This window comes from Mercenaria mercenaria, unplaced genomic scaffold, assembly GCF_021730395.1.
Source record: "Mercenaria mercenaria strain notata unplaced genomic scaffold, MADL_Memer_1 contig_3312, whole genome shotgun sequence".
NCBI lineage: Eukaryota > Metazoa > Mollusca > Bivalvia > Venerida > Veneridae > Mercenaria > Mercenaria mercenaria.
This window is the reverse complement of record NW_026461438.1, coordinates 25,937-44,342: the sequence shown is the minus strand read 5'-3', so window position 1 is coordinate 44,342 and position 18,406 is coordinate 25,937. Positions and strand designations below refer to the sequence as shown.

The 18,406-nt window shown below is 35.4% G+C and overlaps 1 protein-coding gene across 1 annotated transcript in view; it reads left to right on the top strand.

Moving 5' to 3' along the window:
* Positions 1-12,319: 12,319 nt before the first annotated feature.
* Positions 12,320-18,406, top strand: part of LOC128552941 (putative leucine-rich repeat-containing protein DDB_G0290503) — a gene marked incomplete at its 3' end in the record, with an annotated part of 31,593 nt that continues 25,506 nt past the window's right edge. The window contains exon 1 of the mRNA XM_053534023.1: positions 12,320-12,468. Within this exon, the coding sequence (XP_053389998.1) occupies positions 12,359-12,468 (110 nt within the window). The remainder of the gene's footprint in view (positions 12,469-18,406) is intronic.

Here is an 18,406-nt window from a genome sequence, read left to right as displayed (position 1 = left end):
TGCTAAACTCTTACATGCTATCATCTTGATGCTTACCTCATACATGCAACTTAGTATCATCATGATTCTCACCTTTTACATGCCTTAATCTTGATGCTTACCTCATACATGCCTTCATTTTATTGCTCTGCTCATACATGCTATCATCTTGATGCTCAGCTCATACATGCTATCATCTTGATGCTCAGCTCATACATGCTATCATCTTGATGCTCTGCTCATACATGCCTTCACCTTAATACTCACCTCAAACATGCTATCATCTTGATGCTCAGCTCATACATGCTATCATCTTTATGCTCAGCTCATACATGTTATCTTCTTGATGCTCACCTCATACATGCTATAATCTTGATTCTTACCTCATCCATGCAACTTAGTATCATCTTGATGCTCACCTTTTACATGCCTTCATTTTACTGCTCATCAAATACATGCTATCATCTTGATGCTCAGCTCATACGTGGTATCATCTAGATGCTCAGCTCATACATGCTATCATCTTGATGCAAACCACATATATGTTGTCACCTTGGTGCTCACATCATACATGCTATCATCTTGATGCTCACCTTATTCTTGCTATCATCTTGATGCTCACTTCATTCATGCTATCATCTTGGTGTTCACCGCGTACATGCTGACATCTTGATGCTCATCTCACACATGCTATCATCTTGATGTTTACCTCATACATGCAACTCAGTATCATCTTGATGCTCACCCCATACATGTCTACATCTTAATGCTTACCTCATACATGCTATCGTCTTGATGCTCACCACATACCTGACTTCATCTTAATGCTTACCTCATACGTGCTATCATCTTGATGCTAACCTCATACCTGCATTCATCTTGACGCTTACCTCATACATGCTGTCATCTTGATACTCACGTCATACATGCTATCATATTGGTGCTCTCCTCATATATACTTTCATGTATACTTTCATCTTGATGCTTAGCTCATACATGCCTTCATCTTGAAACTCAGCTCATACATGTCTTCATCTTTATTCTAACCTCATACATGCTGTCACCTTGATGCTCATCTCAAACAATCTCTCATCTTGATGCACACCTCAAACATGCTATCATCTTGATGCTCACATCGTCCATGCTATCATTCTGATGCTAACCTCATACTCTTGGTGTTTACGTCATAAATCTATTATCTTCATGCTCGCGTCAAACACGCTATTACCTTAATACTTACCTCATAAATGCTATCATCTTGATACCCACCTGATGCATGCTGTCATCTTGATGCTCAAATCATACATAGTATAACCTTGACGCTGAGCGCATACATGTCGTCATCTTGACGCTTAAATCACATATGCTATTATCTTGATGCTCAACTCATGCATGCTATCATCTTGATGCTCAACTCACACATACTATCATCTTGATGCTCAGCTCATACATGCTGCTTACCTCATACATGCTATCTTCTTGATTTTAACCTCATACATGATATCATTTTGATTTTCAGCTCAAACATGCTATCATCTTGATGCTCAGCTAAGACGTGCTATCATCTTGATGCTAACTTCATACATGCTATCACTTTGATGTTCATGTCGTACATGCTATCATCTTGATGCTAACTTCATACATGCTATCACTTTGATGTTCATGTCATACATGCTATCATCTTGATGCTCAGCTCACACATGCTATTCATTGGTTCTACGTTAACTCGTTAAATTCAGAAATAACAATAGTTGAAAAACACCTGTCTTCAAATGGTGTTTGAGTGTTTTTTTTTTTTTTTTTTTTTTTTATTGAACAATGTTTCAACAGTCAATATCTGAAGTCAGTAGATCCAAACAGGCCCTAGATTTTCTACCAGAATATAAGAATGAACACTCTCCAGGTACAGCGTAAGATACGTTATATTGAATAATACACGTTCCCCCAAGGCCAAAATAGGCCGCAAAACTTTGTTTTTCGTGTTTTCAAAAGAAAGTTTTACAAGAAATGGCTTTATGAACAATTCTATAAGAAATTTTGTAATAAAAGTAAAATAGTTCATGTTTGAGAGATCTGATTGGTGTACTTTTTAGCTCACCTGAGCACGAAGTGTTCACAGGTGATCTTTTGTGATCGCCCTGTGTCCGTCGTCCGTCCATCGTCAGTAGTCCGTCCGATGTCGTCAACAATTTGACTGTTAACACTTCCAGAGGTCACAATTTTGGCCCAATCTTAATGAAACTTGGTCAGAATGTTACTCTTAATAAAATATTGGATGAGTTTGATATCGGGTCATCTGGGGTCAAAAACTAGGTCACCAGGTCAAATCAAAGGAAAAGCTTGTTATCACTCTTGAGGTCACAATTTTAGCCGAATTTTAATGAAACTTGGTCAGAATGTTACTCTCAATTTAATCTTGGATGAGTTTGATATTAGGTTATATGGGATTAAAATCTAACTCACCATGTCAAACCAAAGGAAATATTGTTAACACTCTAGAGGTCACAAGTTTGGCCCAATCTTAATGAAACTTAGTCAGAATGTTACCCTTAATAAAATCTTGGATGAGTTAGATATCGGGTCATCTGGGGTTAAAATCTAGGTCACCATGTCAAACAAAATGAAATGCTTGTTAACACTGTAACGTCCACATTTATGACTATATCTTCGTGAAACTTTGTCAAAATGTTAACCGTGATAATCTTTAGGTCCGGTTTGAATCTGGGTTATATAGGGTCAAAAATTAGGTCAACAGGAAAAGCTAGTTAACACGCCAGAGGTCACATTGATGACCATATCTTAATGAAACTTAGTCATAATGATAATCTTGATGAGTTTTAGGTCAAGTTTAAATCTGGGTCAGATGGGGTCAAAAACTAGGTCAATAGGTCAAATCAAAGAAAAAGCACTCTAGGGGCCACATTTATGATTATATCTTCATGAAACGTAGTCAGAATGTTAACCTTGGTAATTTTTAGGTCAGCTTCGAATTCGGGTCATGAGGGGTCAAAAACTAGGTCACCAGGTCAAATCAAAGGAAAAGCTAGTTAACACTCTAGAGGCCACATTTATGACCATATCTTACTGAAAATTGGTCAGAAGGTTAATCTTGATGATCTTTAGGTCAATAGGTCAGGTGAGCCTTCATGGCCCTCTTGTTAAAGTTTACTACTTTCAATTTCTAAAAGTTTTAATATTTTCAAGAAAAGATGCATTTATCCAGTGATTTTATATCAAAATCAATCAACGCTGTGCATTCGTTTATTGCAACGCATATTTTAAAGTGAACTGCTCTGAAAATCTTTCAAATCTGTTATAACATGACCGTCTCAAGCATAACGTATCTTATGCTTTTTGCAATATGTTTCTTATATTATTGTTTAAAGATAAATATTGATGTCTAACAAGAAAAAAAATCATAATCCAAAACCATTTATATAAAGTCAAATATTACTGGTTACAGTATTTCTCTCACAGGTTTAAAAAAGGTTTGACATAATTTATTTTTTATTATATCACTTTCAGTAACACACAAAAGCAAGGGAAAACGTGAACAGTTCAGTTAGATATTACATGTTCATTGAATTTACTTTTAAAACAATACACATGTAATGTTTTTCTTTTCAACATTTTAAGAATACACCATCATGATCATGATCTCAGTCATATGTTATATCTTAAGAAAATCAAAATATGCAGGTTTAGATACTTACAACTTCATTAAATTTTTTAGGTTCTTATAAGGCTATAAATAATGGATGTTTTAAAGTATTGAACATAAATATTATCCATCTTTCGGCCTATTTCATATATCTCATATATTCTATTCCTATCTCTTCTGTGCTTGTTGGTGTTTTAATATGTTTACTGGCCATGGGATTCGGTTGTTTTATAGACTCTGTCCTTTTCAGATAATGAAGATCAGATTTCTTCGCTGCTCATCTCTATTCTTTCTGCCTAAAATTCTGCATGGTTGATATTATTTCTGACAATAAAAGAATATGAAATGTAGATCAACTGATTCTATTTAAACATATGAGTTTAACTTCCATTGCTACGCTTTAGAATAAAACAAGAGATTTTCATAAGATACGTTATGATTTTCGTAAGATACGTTACATAACTGGCCTTGTTCAGCATACTCAATAGAGAAAAACACGTCTTATTAGCTAAAGTTTTGTCTAGATCTATGCTAGAAAAGTTTATTAACCTACATTTTCTTAATTTAAAATAATAAATTGTATGTATAAATAATGTGTTATTCTTTCATAATATACGTTATAATGCATAAGATACGTTACATAACTGACGACTGTTTTGAGCTTCCGAAACGCCCAACTTTGGCTAAATAAAGTTAATTCCACATAAGTATAAATGTATAACCTGTAATAATATTGCCAAATATCATGTCCAATACAATACATATTTAATAACTACTCACTTTTTCTAGGCTATACTTCATTCATTTTTCTAACACTCCCACTAAGTAAGCATTACGTGTGAACAAACACGTTCGCGATGTATTTTGCTTCCACCAGATGTTGATGAAGTACTTAATTGCGCATAAATCGATTTACGTGATTAGTCTTTGTGAATTAATCAATTATTTTATCAGCATAACGTATCTTATTTTAACGTATCTTACTTGCATTTTATGAAATCGAACCCCACATAAAAATGTTCATCATTTTTACTACATTTTCTTCACATAAATAAAGTAGGCATAGCTGGCTTAATATAAATACGATTTATGGCCACCCTTTCCAAAAGTTATTTTCATTTTCTTGTATAACGTATCGTATGTTTTTATTTAAGAATTCCAGTTGTGGTTGATCAACTTGCTTGGGTTTAGAAAGTTTGTATTCTACTATATATGAAATAACTTGTAAAATGTATACATCTATGCTCTGTGTTCCATTTAAAAGTAATATGAGGTTCCATATAACTTAAATCATTGGTTATTTTGTCAGTCAAATTCTCATAACGTATCTTACTTAAAAATCGGGACAATGACTATTGGAAAATGCAGAAAGATATCACTTAATACAGTAAGATTTTGTGTTATAAATTCCAGACATACCCTAATTATTTTAGTTCAGGCTTAAAATTTGCACGCAAGTGTACAGTACGCACTGATTTTGCAAAATAGCTTGCATTATACACACCCATGCTAGGGACAGGCAAAAATGGTCAGAATTGAGCTATATATGGAGCTACTGCTGATGAATGACTAAACATATCGCACAAAAGTGGTGGCCTGATGTCATCTCATTATTGTTCTACATTATAAATATATAAGCACTAATACCAATGACTTACATTTTAATATATAAGCTTGGGACAGGTAAAAAACGTAATGTGACGAGTTAACATAGAATTAGTGTATCATCTTGATGCTCAGCTTGTACATTCCTTCATCTTGATGCTCAACTGATACATGCCATTATTTTGAGGCTCACCTCAGACATGCTATCATCTTGATGTTCACCTCAGACATGCTATCATCTTGATGTTGAGCTTATACATGTTATCTATTCTTGATGCTCAGCTCATACATGTTATCATCTTGATGCTAAGCTCGTACATTCCGTCATCTTTATGCTCAACTGATACATGCTATTATTCTGATGCTCACCTCATATATGCTATTATCTTTATGTTCACCTCATATATGCTATCATCTTGATGGTCACCCCATACATTCTATCATCTTGATGCTCACCTCAGATACGCTATGATCTTGATGCTCAGCTCATACATGCAATCATCTTGATGATCACCTCGGACATCTTATCTTGATGCTCACCTCAGATATGCTATGATCTTGATGCTCAGCTCATACATGCAATCATCTTGATGCTCACCTCGGACATCTTATCTTGATGCTCACCTCAGATATGCTATGATCTTGATGCTCAGCTCATACATGCAATCATCTTGATGTTCACCTCAGACATCTTACCTTGATGCTCACCTCAGATATGCTATGATCTTGATGTTCACCTCAGACATGCTATCATCTTAATGTTTACCTCATACATGCAATCATCTTGATGCTCACCTCAGATATGCTATCATCTTGATGCTCAGCTCATACATGCAATCATCTTGATGTTCACCTCAGACATGCTATCATCTTAATGTTTACCTCATACATGCAATCATCTTGATGCTCACCTCGGACATCTTATCCTGATGTTCACCTCATGCATTCTATCATCTCATATTGATGCTCACCTCAGACATCTCATTTTGATATCCAACTCATACATGCTATCATCTTGATGCTCACCTCGGACATCTTATCTTGATGTTCACCTCATGCATTCTATCATCTCATATTGATGCTCATCTCAGACATCTCATTTTGATATCCAACTCAGACATGCTATAAACTTGATGTTTACCTCATACATACTATCATCTTTATGCTCACCTCATACATGCTATCATCTTGATGCTTACCTCATACATGCTATCATCTTGATGTTCACCTCATACATGCTATCATCTTTGTGCTCTTTTGATACATGCTATCATCTTGATGCTCAGCTCATACATGCAATCATCTTGATGTTCACCTCAGACATGCTATCATCTTAATGTTTACCTCATACATGCAATCATCTTGATGCTCACCTCGGACATCTTATCCTGATGTTCACCTCATGCATTCTATCATCTCATATTGATGCTCACCTCAGACATCTCATTTTGATATCCAACTCATACATGCTATCATCTTGATGCTCACCTCGGACATCTTATCTTGATGTTCACCTCATGCATTCTATCATCTCATATTGATGCTCACCTCAGACATCTCATTTTGATATCCAACTCATACATGCTATCATCTTGATGCTCACCTCGGACATCTTATCTTGATGTTCACCTCATGCATTCTATCATCTCATATTGATGCTCATCTCAGACATCTCATTTTGATATCCAACTCAGACATGCTATAAACTTGATGTTTACCTCATACATACTATCATCTTTATGCTCACCTCATACATGCTATCATCTTGATGCTTACCTCATACATGCTATCATCTTGATGTTCACCTCATACATGCTATCATCTTTGTGCTCTTTTGATACATGCTATCATCTTGTTGCTTCGCTCATACATGTTATCGTCTTGATGCTTACCTCATACATGCTGTCATCTTGATGCTCAGCTCATACATGTTATCATCCTGTTGCTCAGTTCATACATGTTGTCATCTTGACGCTCAACTTATAAATGTTATCATTTTGACGAATAGCTCATACTTGCTGTGATCCTGATGATCATCTCGTATCATCTTTAGCATTCAGCTCTGATACAACCACATTTGTTCAATTTCTATAGTAAGCTGGAATGAATGACTCTCGCGACTCTTTGTATGAATCACATGTACACATAAAATGATATTCATCTATTACGTTATTCATATATTGAGAACTTCTAGAAAATGGTAAGGAAAACACCTGCTCTAAAGATTGATTAGCGATAAAGTATAGATCCATTAATCAATGAAATTAACCTAAATTAATCACCAGATACTTAGTTCCTACATACAGTCAAACATGTGTTAAAGACCACCTCTGAACAGAGACCACCTAGCTCTAAAGACCACATGTTTTGTTTCCCATTGTAATTTAACCTGTGAATAAAGACCATCTCCCAATAAAGACCACATTTTGGCTCTCCCAAGGGTGGTCTTTATAGACAGGTTTGACTGTATTTCCAATTACTTTAGGTATCGACCTATCAAGATTGATTTTTGTTCGCGAATATTACGCTTACATATCATGTTATCGGTATATATGATTGATAATGTACTTCTAATGAGGAACAATTTAAGACGATACGTTTGAGCATATGCCTGTTATTTATTGCGTCCTCAGTCTTTGCTTTCATGCAGGGATGTTGCTCGATATTCGCTGAGACTAGACAGTACAATAGAAGTAACATCAATTTTGGTAAATTGTTACTGAATTAGTGTTAAGCTAATCAGAATTAAATTAATAAAATATCTTGACTTAACGCACAAATTCACCCCTCCTATCAGTACAGTATCAGTCTTCAAGCTTATTGTACATTATTTATAGATTTTCCTATTTATTGTGAATTAATGTCTTTACGTTATATTTAAACTTAAACTGGATCGTTAACAGGTATAAGGTCGTCATTTAATCTTCAACACTGAATATACGCAAGCATTGAATGTACACTATTAAACCTGTGTTTAAATTTAGTCAGTATATTCAGTGGGGAAGGGGGCGGGGGGGGGGGGGGGGGGGGGGGGGGGGGGGGGGTGGACTTGACTTGCATTTTGCTGCTTTTTAGGCGAGGAAAATGCTGTTTGCAGTTTAAAATGGCGTTATTTGTTTACTTTTTGACCTAACAGAGGACGCATTTTGCAGTGGTAAGTGTGTTTATTATATACAAATTTTCAAACGATAAAGCCCAGTCGGTGGCCATATAATTCATCTTCACTCGGCTTTTAGTCTTACATGTTTATCGTTGTTTGTTAAAACGATATTGAAGGTACAGTGCTAGTTTATAGTGACGAAAAAATCGTATCCGAGCATGAAAATGTAATTCCTGTACAAAACGAACTCTTTACGGGAGGCTTATTAATTTGTGCATATACATAGATTTATACTCTAATTTAAGTTTCTTATCTGCTACTTCTAAAACCTGCCATTGCAAAATTATTTTGGTAAAAGCAATATTTTGTTGTTTGATGTTGTATACACGACAATTTTGTTGTTTGATTGTTCTACTGAGATGTTTTCTGTAAGTTTTTCAATGAAATATAAAGATTGGCAATTAGAAATATTTAAAAGTGATATATATATAATACCAAAGAGCTATAAAATGAATATTTTATAGTTCTTTGATAATACTGAATCTAATGTGATTCTCACCAATAAAAAAAAAAACAAAAATGTTATGCATTTCTCTTGACATTTCGTACATTTTTAATTCCTTATATTGAAGATCAATTAACTACTGTCGCCTGGAAAAGCAGACATATAAAAAGTTTTGATGACACCAATCTACAGCCATTGTATGTCATGTTTCTAGGCACCATATGAAAAAATTAAAAAGACAATTACGTATTACTTATTTCCATCAAGAAATTTGATTTCGATGAGGGAGATTTAATTTAGTTATGCCCTTTTTTAGCTTCGAATATTTTGTTTATATTTTTTATTTAAAGTGAAATATCTCTGTTACTGTGATAGCTTTTCACTTGAAACATAAAATGGTTATTCACTATCAAAGTCTATACAAGGAGAAACAATCCCAATAACTCTTATTTGAAATATGACACAGTTATGTCCATTTTTAACTTCAATTTTTTGTTAAAACTTTTGATAAAGTCAAATATCTTTCATACTTTGTAAGTTTTTTACTTGATACTTAAGTTAGTAATTTACCACTACACCGGGAGAAACAATTAAAACTAGAGTTGTCACAGGAGTGACGAATTATACCCCCACATTATGACCTTGTCACAGAATTAAGCCAATGTCAAGCCAAACTTGCTTGATCTTAAGCTTTGACATACTGACATCTAAATCAATACAAGCCATCTGCTAGTCACGATCAACATCCCTATGAAGTTTTATGATCCTCGGCCTAAGCGTTCTCAAGTTATTGTCCGGAAAAGGTTTCAGAGTTCTAGGTCACTCTGACCTTTGACCTTTGGAACTCGTAATTAATAGGAGTCATGTGCTGGTCATGACCAACCTCCCTAATAATTTTTTGTTGTTATCCTATTCCAGAGTGTTCTGAAATTATTGTCCGAAAACCATTCTCAATGTTCCAGGTCACTGTGACCTTGACCTGTGACCCTTTGACCGCAAAATCATAAGAGGTCATCTGCTGGTCATAACCAACCTCCTTATCAATTTTCATAATCCTAGGCTAAAGCGTTCTCAATTTATCATCCGAAAACCGTTTAACGATTTTGTGTCACTGTGACCTTGGCTTTTGACCTACTAGCCTCAAAGTTGAACTTGACCTGTATTTTATCATGTTACATCCTTGTAGAAAAAAATTATGATCCTAGACCCAAGCGTTCTCAAGTTCTCATACGGAAACCATTTAACTGTTCCGAGTCACTGTGACCTTGACTTTTGACCTGCCGACCTCAAAGTCGAAAGTAACCTGCATTTCATGATGATACACCTTTGTAAAAAACATTATGATCCTAGACCCTAGTGTTGTCAAGTTATCATCCGGAAACCATTTAACTCGAGTCATTTTGACCTTGAACTTTGACCTACTGACCTCAAAGTAAAACTTGGCCTGCATTTAATGATGATACACCTGTGTACCAAAATATAAGATCCTAGGTCTAAGCTTTCTCAAGTTATCATCCGGAAACTGTTAAACTTTTCACGAATGGAAGGACGGACAGGACAATCACTATATGCCTCCCGCATCAGTAGATGCCGGGGGCATAAAAAGAATTTTCACCACATCGAGACAACGTGTAGTGTGCAAGCTTTGGATGGCTGGTTTTAAGGTTAAAGTCACAATTAAAAGTGAAAGTTCATATTCATGATATGCACGAGTCCATTAAGCACAAATGATAGAAAGAACCTAAATAAATTGCAGATTACCTTGAGGACTAAGGTACAATGAACCTTCTCTAAAGAAATGTCAAAATTGTACATTTGATTTCTTTAGTTACTCCAAGAAAATACTTCTAAAAAAGGAAGGAAATATATCTAATAAAAACCCCATTAATGGGATTGATAATTAAAAAGGAAACAGTTAATGGAATTGATTTGTAAATTTGAAACTTAATCGTTTTGACAATCTACAGCAATAGTCCGTTAATTATTATGTTACAATCCGCTCTGGGAATGAATATGTTGGTGAAATAAATTATGTTTATGACACGCTTGACTTTCAATTCAGAGGTCCAGTGTTCAAATACCAGTCAAGAACTTGACATTTATGAGATGCTTTTTAGAGTTGACCACCTAGGTATGAGGTGTGCATTGGTTCTTCCAATGAAATAGTGCTACGTGTGTATTGATGTTGTACACTAAGCATATTAATGATTATAAAGAGCTAAGTTCAGTAAGCCAAAAATGTCTGTTTCTAAACGATTTCTCTCTTTCTATTACTGGGACTTTCTCCGCTTTGTCGCTCTAGTCAGATCGCTTCGTGTCTGTACTGAAAGAGGATGAATTTGGCACATTGAGTGCCTGCCTCTTTATGTAAACTTGTTCATAATGGACGGGTGCTGAGTAAATCTACGAATCTAATTATGAAAATCATATAATAACAATAAAAAAATGAGAAGAAGGAAGAAGAAGAATGCAATGTTGTGTGTTGGCTACGTAGTAAGATCTAAAATGATTGAACGCATCAGTGTCATTTACAGGCAAATAAGTGTCCCTGGGTAGGACCACAAGACTTACGTAGGTTCCGCACAAAAACGCAAAAGAAAGTATATGTTTCATTATACCAGTATCAAGATATGTTGTTAATGCACAAACAATGAATAATATAAGTGATATAATTAGAATGAAATTAACCAGCTGTTCCAGCTGAAAACTTTTATAAACTGACATATTTATGTTGTTAATTGTACATATATATATGTCTTTTCATACAATATATGTACAATATATATACATCACTTTTAAATATTTTTAGTTGCCAGTCTTTAGATCGGTAGAACAATGAAACAACAAAATTGTCGTGTCTACAACATCAAACAACAAAATGTTGCTTGTACCAAAATATTTTTGTAATGGAAGGTTTTAGAAGTAGCAGATAAAAATCTTAAATTAGAGTATAAATTTATGAATATGTACAAATCAATAACCTTCCGTAAAGAGTTTGTTTTGTACAGGAATTACATTTTCATGCACGGCTACGATTTTTTTTCGTCACTATAAACTGACACTGTACCTTCGATAACGTTTTAACAAACAGCGATAAAAATGTAAGACTATAAGCTGAGTGAAGATGAATTATATGGCAACCGACTGGGCGTTATCGTTTGAAAATGTGTATGTAATAAACACACTAACCACTGCAAAATGTTAGGTTAAAAAGTAAACAAATAACGCCATTTTGAACTGCAAACAGCATTTTTCTCGCCTAAAAGCAGCAAAATGCAAAACACGTCCACCCCTCTATTATTTTGCACTTAATACATGCGTACATCCAACAGTTGGCGTATTTTACACAGTATAAAATTAATTTGAAATTCCCGGAAGGCTATTAATAGACCACTACCATAAGTGTTTACTAGTTGCTAAGGAAGTAAATTAAAGCAGTGTTGTACGAACAAGCATATTTTCACAGGATTGAAAGTAAAGAGATAATAAAATCAGTGAAAAGAACAAAATGCGGAAAGCTTGTGGTGGTACGAGGCAAACGAGAGTTACACGTGCTACGAAGGAAACAGGTGGATCAAATCCGAGACCAGAGAGTTCAAAAACACAACAAACGGACAGGTAAGTTGCACTTTAGTAATGTGAACTTGTTCAATTGATTCTCTTGTACACAAATTGAATGAAATATCACATTTCTTTTTATTTAAACGCAAAGGTTTAGCACAATCAGTGTTGTTACTGCGTATAGGGAAAAATGTTTTCAGACGAGTCTCGGTGACGGATTTCTTAGCAAAGTGTCACGGATTTCGAGACGAATTCTGACTAATTTTCTGCTGTCGATGGCATTTCACAGAGTTTATATGTCTGTTCGATATTTCTTTTATTTTTCATAATTTATTGTTAATTTACCTAAGAAGTGACATTGAACTGTCATTGAACAGTGAATGTAAATAGCAAAATAAACCTTTGTACCTTTTTAAATGTCACATATTTCATGACGAAACATTTTTCTCTCTAAACATTATGACGTAAATATGACTTAGTAATTTTAACATTTACTTTATTGAAAATTTGTCTCTGATACATGAGGTAGGCACTTCGTGTATCGATAAGTTACAAACACAAGGAGAGCGCGGATCTACGGATCGTGGTGTCGTGAATTCGATCTAAGGGCAAGGTGAATGTTCTCCATGACGATTTTACTGAAGATATTGTGTAAAATGTCATTTCTTTACCAAACCCTGATTACGGTGGCGCAGAGGTGATATAGATGTTTTTTATATCAGTACGTGCGCACGTACTAGTACAAAAAACATCATCGCACATACTATAAAAACATCTTCATACGTATGAGTAATACGTGCGCACGTAATAACTAATACGTGCGCACGTACTGGTACAAAAACATCATCGCACGTGCGCACGTACTAGTATGAAACACATCTACGTACGTATAAAGTAATACGTGCGCACGTACTAGTATAAAAAACATCAACGCACACAACTAGTTCGCGCGCACATACTAGTATAAAAAATCATCTTCTTACGTATGAAGTAATACGTGCGCACGTATTAGTTTATAAAAACATCTACGCACGCATAAAGTAATACGTGCGCACGTAAAACCTTTTTACGTGCGCACTTATCACTTCATACGTAAGAAGATATGTTTTATACTAGAACGTGCGCACGTACTAGTATGTGTGATGAAGTTTTTTGTACTTGTACGTGCGCACGTATTAGTTATTACGTGCGCACGTATTACTTTATACGTACAAAGATGTTTTTATACTAGTACGTGCGCACGCACTAGTATGTACGATGATGTTTTTGTACTAGTACGTGCGCACGTATTAGTTATTACGTGCGCGCGTATTACATTTTACGTACGAATATGTTTTTTATAGTATGTGCGATGGTGTTTTTTTTGTACTAGTACGTGCGCACGTATTAGTTATTACGTGCGCACGTATTAATATAAAAAAAACCCATCTATGTCACCTCTGTGCCACCATACCTGATACATATGAAGAAGTTGGTAGTTTCTTGCGGAAAACAAAGTGGTACTGGTACCGAATCTAGGAACACAATATTGTTGTTGCGCCAAGCATAGGCAGCAGAAATTTGTGCTCTTGATATTTTGATTATTCTGTAAAAAAGCAGTGAGTTTACAACCAGGATTTGTTTCTTGCATAGTGTTTCATGAATTTATGTAGATACCATTTCTGTGATTTCAATTGGATTTATTTATTCGACAATGGATTTTATTCAATAAAACTATTGGATGTACAATAAAATAGACAGCTTTTACCTGTAATAGTGTAATTTTTAGTGAACACAATCTCACAAACATATTGTGCTTTATGAAATATAATGGAGGCCAATTATTGAAATTGGAAAACATACCCTGAAGGTTTTCACGACCAGACAAAGAAACATTGAAAATTCTAAAGGATTATGATATTTGGATTAACAGATCACCCAGAGGTGGATATAATCAACTTACACGAAACTGGGATATCAATCAAGGGATTAATCTGGACAATATTAGAATATTACCTGAAGCGATTCAAACTGTAATATCAACAAATAGACCAAAAGGCTATATTCATAGTCGTTACTCAAACTCACACTTGACTCAAACTTGGGTAAGTATCACTCAAGTTGGACCTCGAGTAGACCTTGCGGTAGTGTGAGTGGAGTTTGAAAGTCATATTCATAAATTCCACTCAATCATAACTTTCGGAAGCTGGAGTAAAGGTTTCAGTGTACACAATGGATTTAGAGGATTATAACGCTTTATATGACATAACATCAAAGATATGCATAAGTGCTGATCATTATTTTTGTAGTTGGAAGTTGTCATCTTATTGCTTGTCTGTATGTTTATCCGGCCGTCCGTTCGTCTATTTGTTTTATAATACGTCCTTCTGTTCGTTCGTCCGTCCGTTCGTCCGTCCATCAGCCAGTCTACTCATTTGCATAAGTAGAATTATATTTATACTTAGAAATATAGAGTTTAATTTTCGATGAAATTAAAATTTATTTAAACAACTGAATTTTTAACTCTGCCATTAATTCTTGGCGTTTTCCGAATGCCAGCCCGGGTATTTTTTAAGATTTCTGTCACTTAAAACATAATTGAGCCGCACCATGAGAAAAACCAACATAGTGCGTTTACGGCCAGCATGGATCCGGAGCAACCTGCGTATCGGCGCAGTATGGTCATGGTCCATACTCTTCGCTAATAGTTTCTCTAATTGCAATAGGCTTTGAAAGCGAACAGCATGGATCCTGATAAATGTTTCCGTTGTCATTTAAACAGTGAGATTTAATTTATATAGGTTCTTCGTGACATTTAATTTAACGGATTGTTTATATTTTTCAGTATGAATTAACCTATATCTAGGCTTGTAAACTGTAAATATTTGTAACTACGACGTGTGTTTCTTGGAGTGACTGAAGAGGCCCGTTAGGCTAGGTTTCGTATTTGATTTCCTATATCTTCCATAACCGTTTTTATTAATTAAACAATCTTTTAATATGTTCCAGGTCTTTTTGTGTTTTCTTCGTCCTCAACAACATGTATTAAAAAAGAACATAATATATTTTTCCAAAATACCTTGCACAAATATGAACCTTAGCTTTAACAGGACTCTGTTATCTTACTTAAAAATTAATTAGCTATTGTAAATTTATCATCTAAACTTACATTATGATACCTTGAGAAACACCCAAGGGTCCCCAGGACCTCCCTCAACAGTCACTTACTCTTGGGAGTTGACTCGGCTGTCACTCACCTTTATGAATACAAATGGAATCTTTCCTGAGTAAAGAGATGACCGTTAGGCAATTTATTTGAGTGTACTCAATGAGTGGTGTTGGAGTATTGTCTATGAATATAGCCCAAAGCATAATAAAAATTCAACAAAGAAGTGCTGGACTCTAGAAGAACAATGAATATATCCCATATAAAATATAAATCTCAAACAAAACATGTAGTTAAAGGCCAGAAAAATATAAAAAATTGTTGCATTAACCCAAGATCCTTGAAAAACAAAACGACATCATTCTGTGACTTTATACTCTCGAATGATCTAGATCTTATTACTGTGACTGCGACATGGTTAGGCACCTCCATTGATAAAACATGTGTAGGTGAACTGTTACCTGACGGGTACAAAATCAAGCATGTGCCACGCCCTGGTAGTAAGCGTGGAGGTGGGGTGGCCCTGATGTATAGATCGGTGATAGATGTAAAAATAGTCTCTTCAACTAGTGACAATACATTTTCGACATTTGAACATATTGAGTGTGATGTAAGTATTAACAATTACACATTGCTCATGACCGTTGTTTACAGACCTCCTCCATCAAAGAAAAATGGTTTGAATACAAATGATTTTCTGGATACAGAGTGGCCAGATTTCTTATCAAAATACACCGCAGTTGACAAGAATATCATCATAACTGGCGATCTGAATTTTCATTTGGACATTCTTTTTGATTGTAAGACCACCAGATTTAACAGCGTGTTAAATCTTGTGACATGTATCAACACGTGAGAGGGCCAACCCATGTCCACGGTCATACCCTAGACGTAGTCATCACCAGAGACATGGATACCACAGTATCGGCTGTAGTAGTGGTTGATCCTGGGTTATCAGATAACTCTGGAAAAATAGCCAAGGATCATTTCGCGGTAATATTTAATGTACTTGCCGCGAAAACCCTTCCAGTACAGAAAACTGTAACATACAGGAAACTCCGTTCGATTGACGTTTATTCTTTCAAAGCTGATATTTTATCATCCGGTTTTGAATTTGTAACATAGTTAATCAGATGCAGAAACTCTTGTCTCATCATACAATAGTGAAATTTCAGCTTTAATTGACAATCATGCACCATTGTGTTCAAAAACCATCATATTAAGGCCGCCTCGTTCCTGGTTCTCGGAGGACCTCCACGATGCCAAACATTTGAAGCGTAAACTAGAACGTAAATGGCAGACTTCAGGACTTAACACTGAACACTTGCGGAATCGTTAACAAAATGTTAAAAAAAGCAAGAATTGATTATTACTAAGAGAAAGTAGAATCAAGTGAACGATACCAAAATAGTTTGTTCAAAATAACGATACATTTATTGAACGGTCCAAGTGAAGCTGCACTTCCATCAGGCAAGAACCCAGAAGTACTAGCACTGGAGTTCAGCGATTTCTTCATAGTTACAATAGAAACAATCAGAACTAATATTGCATCCCAGGATCAGAGTAAATAAGTAACTTCAGAAGACGGACGCATAGAATTATGTGATACTGCGCGTTTGGCTAGTTTCAGTCCAGCAACAGAGGAGGAGGTGAAAAAGCTTGTTCAACAGTCAGCTCATAAGTCACGTGAATTAGACCCTCTTCCTACATGGCTCTTGAAATCATGTATAAACGAACTTCTCCCAATATTGACGAAAATTGTACCATCACTCTACAAAGTGCAGTCGTGCCAAAATCTTTAAAACATCACGAATAAGACCATTGTTAAAAAGCCATGTCTTGACCAAGACGCACTCAAAAATTACAGACCTGTTTCTAATCTGCCACTCCTCTCAAAAATCCTCGAAAAAGTGGTAAACAGAAGAATTGAGGAACATTTGACAAACAGTCAATTACATGAAATAAACCAGTCAGCATTAATTAAGGTATAGGTGCATAATTCGAAGAAAAAAGTTTGAACGTCATCAAATCGTAGAAAGAAAGCATTGTTTTTCATGAAAATTTAACAGCGTATAAAACATTTATATTACTCTACAAAACCATTGTCAATTTACTTATACACTGTTATATATGTATTGAATTCCGGAAAGGGACTGCATGAAGGGGCCACCCTTCTGGACAGTTCAGCGGTTTTAAAAACTCACCATTTTATAAAAGCTGTTACATGTCTTCGTTTTGAAGCATTTGCAACATTGTGCGAGTGTTTAACATTTACACAACCAGGTAAAAATCGGTTTTGACAATTGTTTACATTTATTTCTTTACAAATGGTATTCTTATTTAAAGGGGGACAACTCATTGAGAATATTTTAAGTATCCAACTCTGTGGGAAAGAAGAGTAAAACATGTATTGGACAGATAAGTTGTTTGTCAAGATGCTGTTCATTTACTAAAAAATCTGTTGTTTTGTGATATACTGCTAAAACTTAACGACATTCTAGAATCCCTAGACAAAGGAGACGTCACAGTACTTGTGATGTTGGACCTGTCAGCTGCAATCGACATCATTGACCATAACACCCTTCTTCATAGACTCGAATCTAACTTTGGATTCGCCGATAAACCTCTTCAGTGGGTGGCATCATATTTAACAGACCGCTACTAAACAGTATGCATCGATGGCAAACCCACTGAACCAGTCCTTATGAAATTCAGTGTTCCTCAAGGATCTGTTATAGGCCAAAATTCTACACGATGTACACAAAGCCAGTTGGGTCCATCTGTAGGAACCACGGTCTTAACCACCATATCTATGCAGGTGATCTTGAACTGAACGTTGGCGATTCGTGT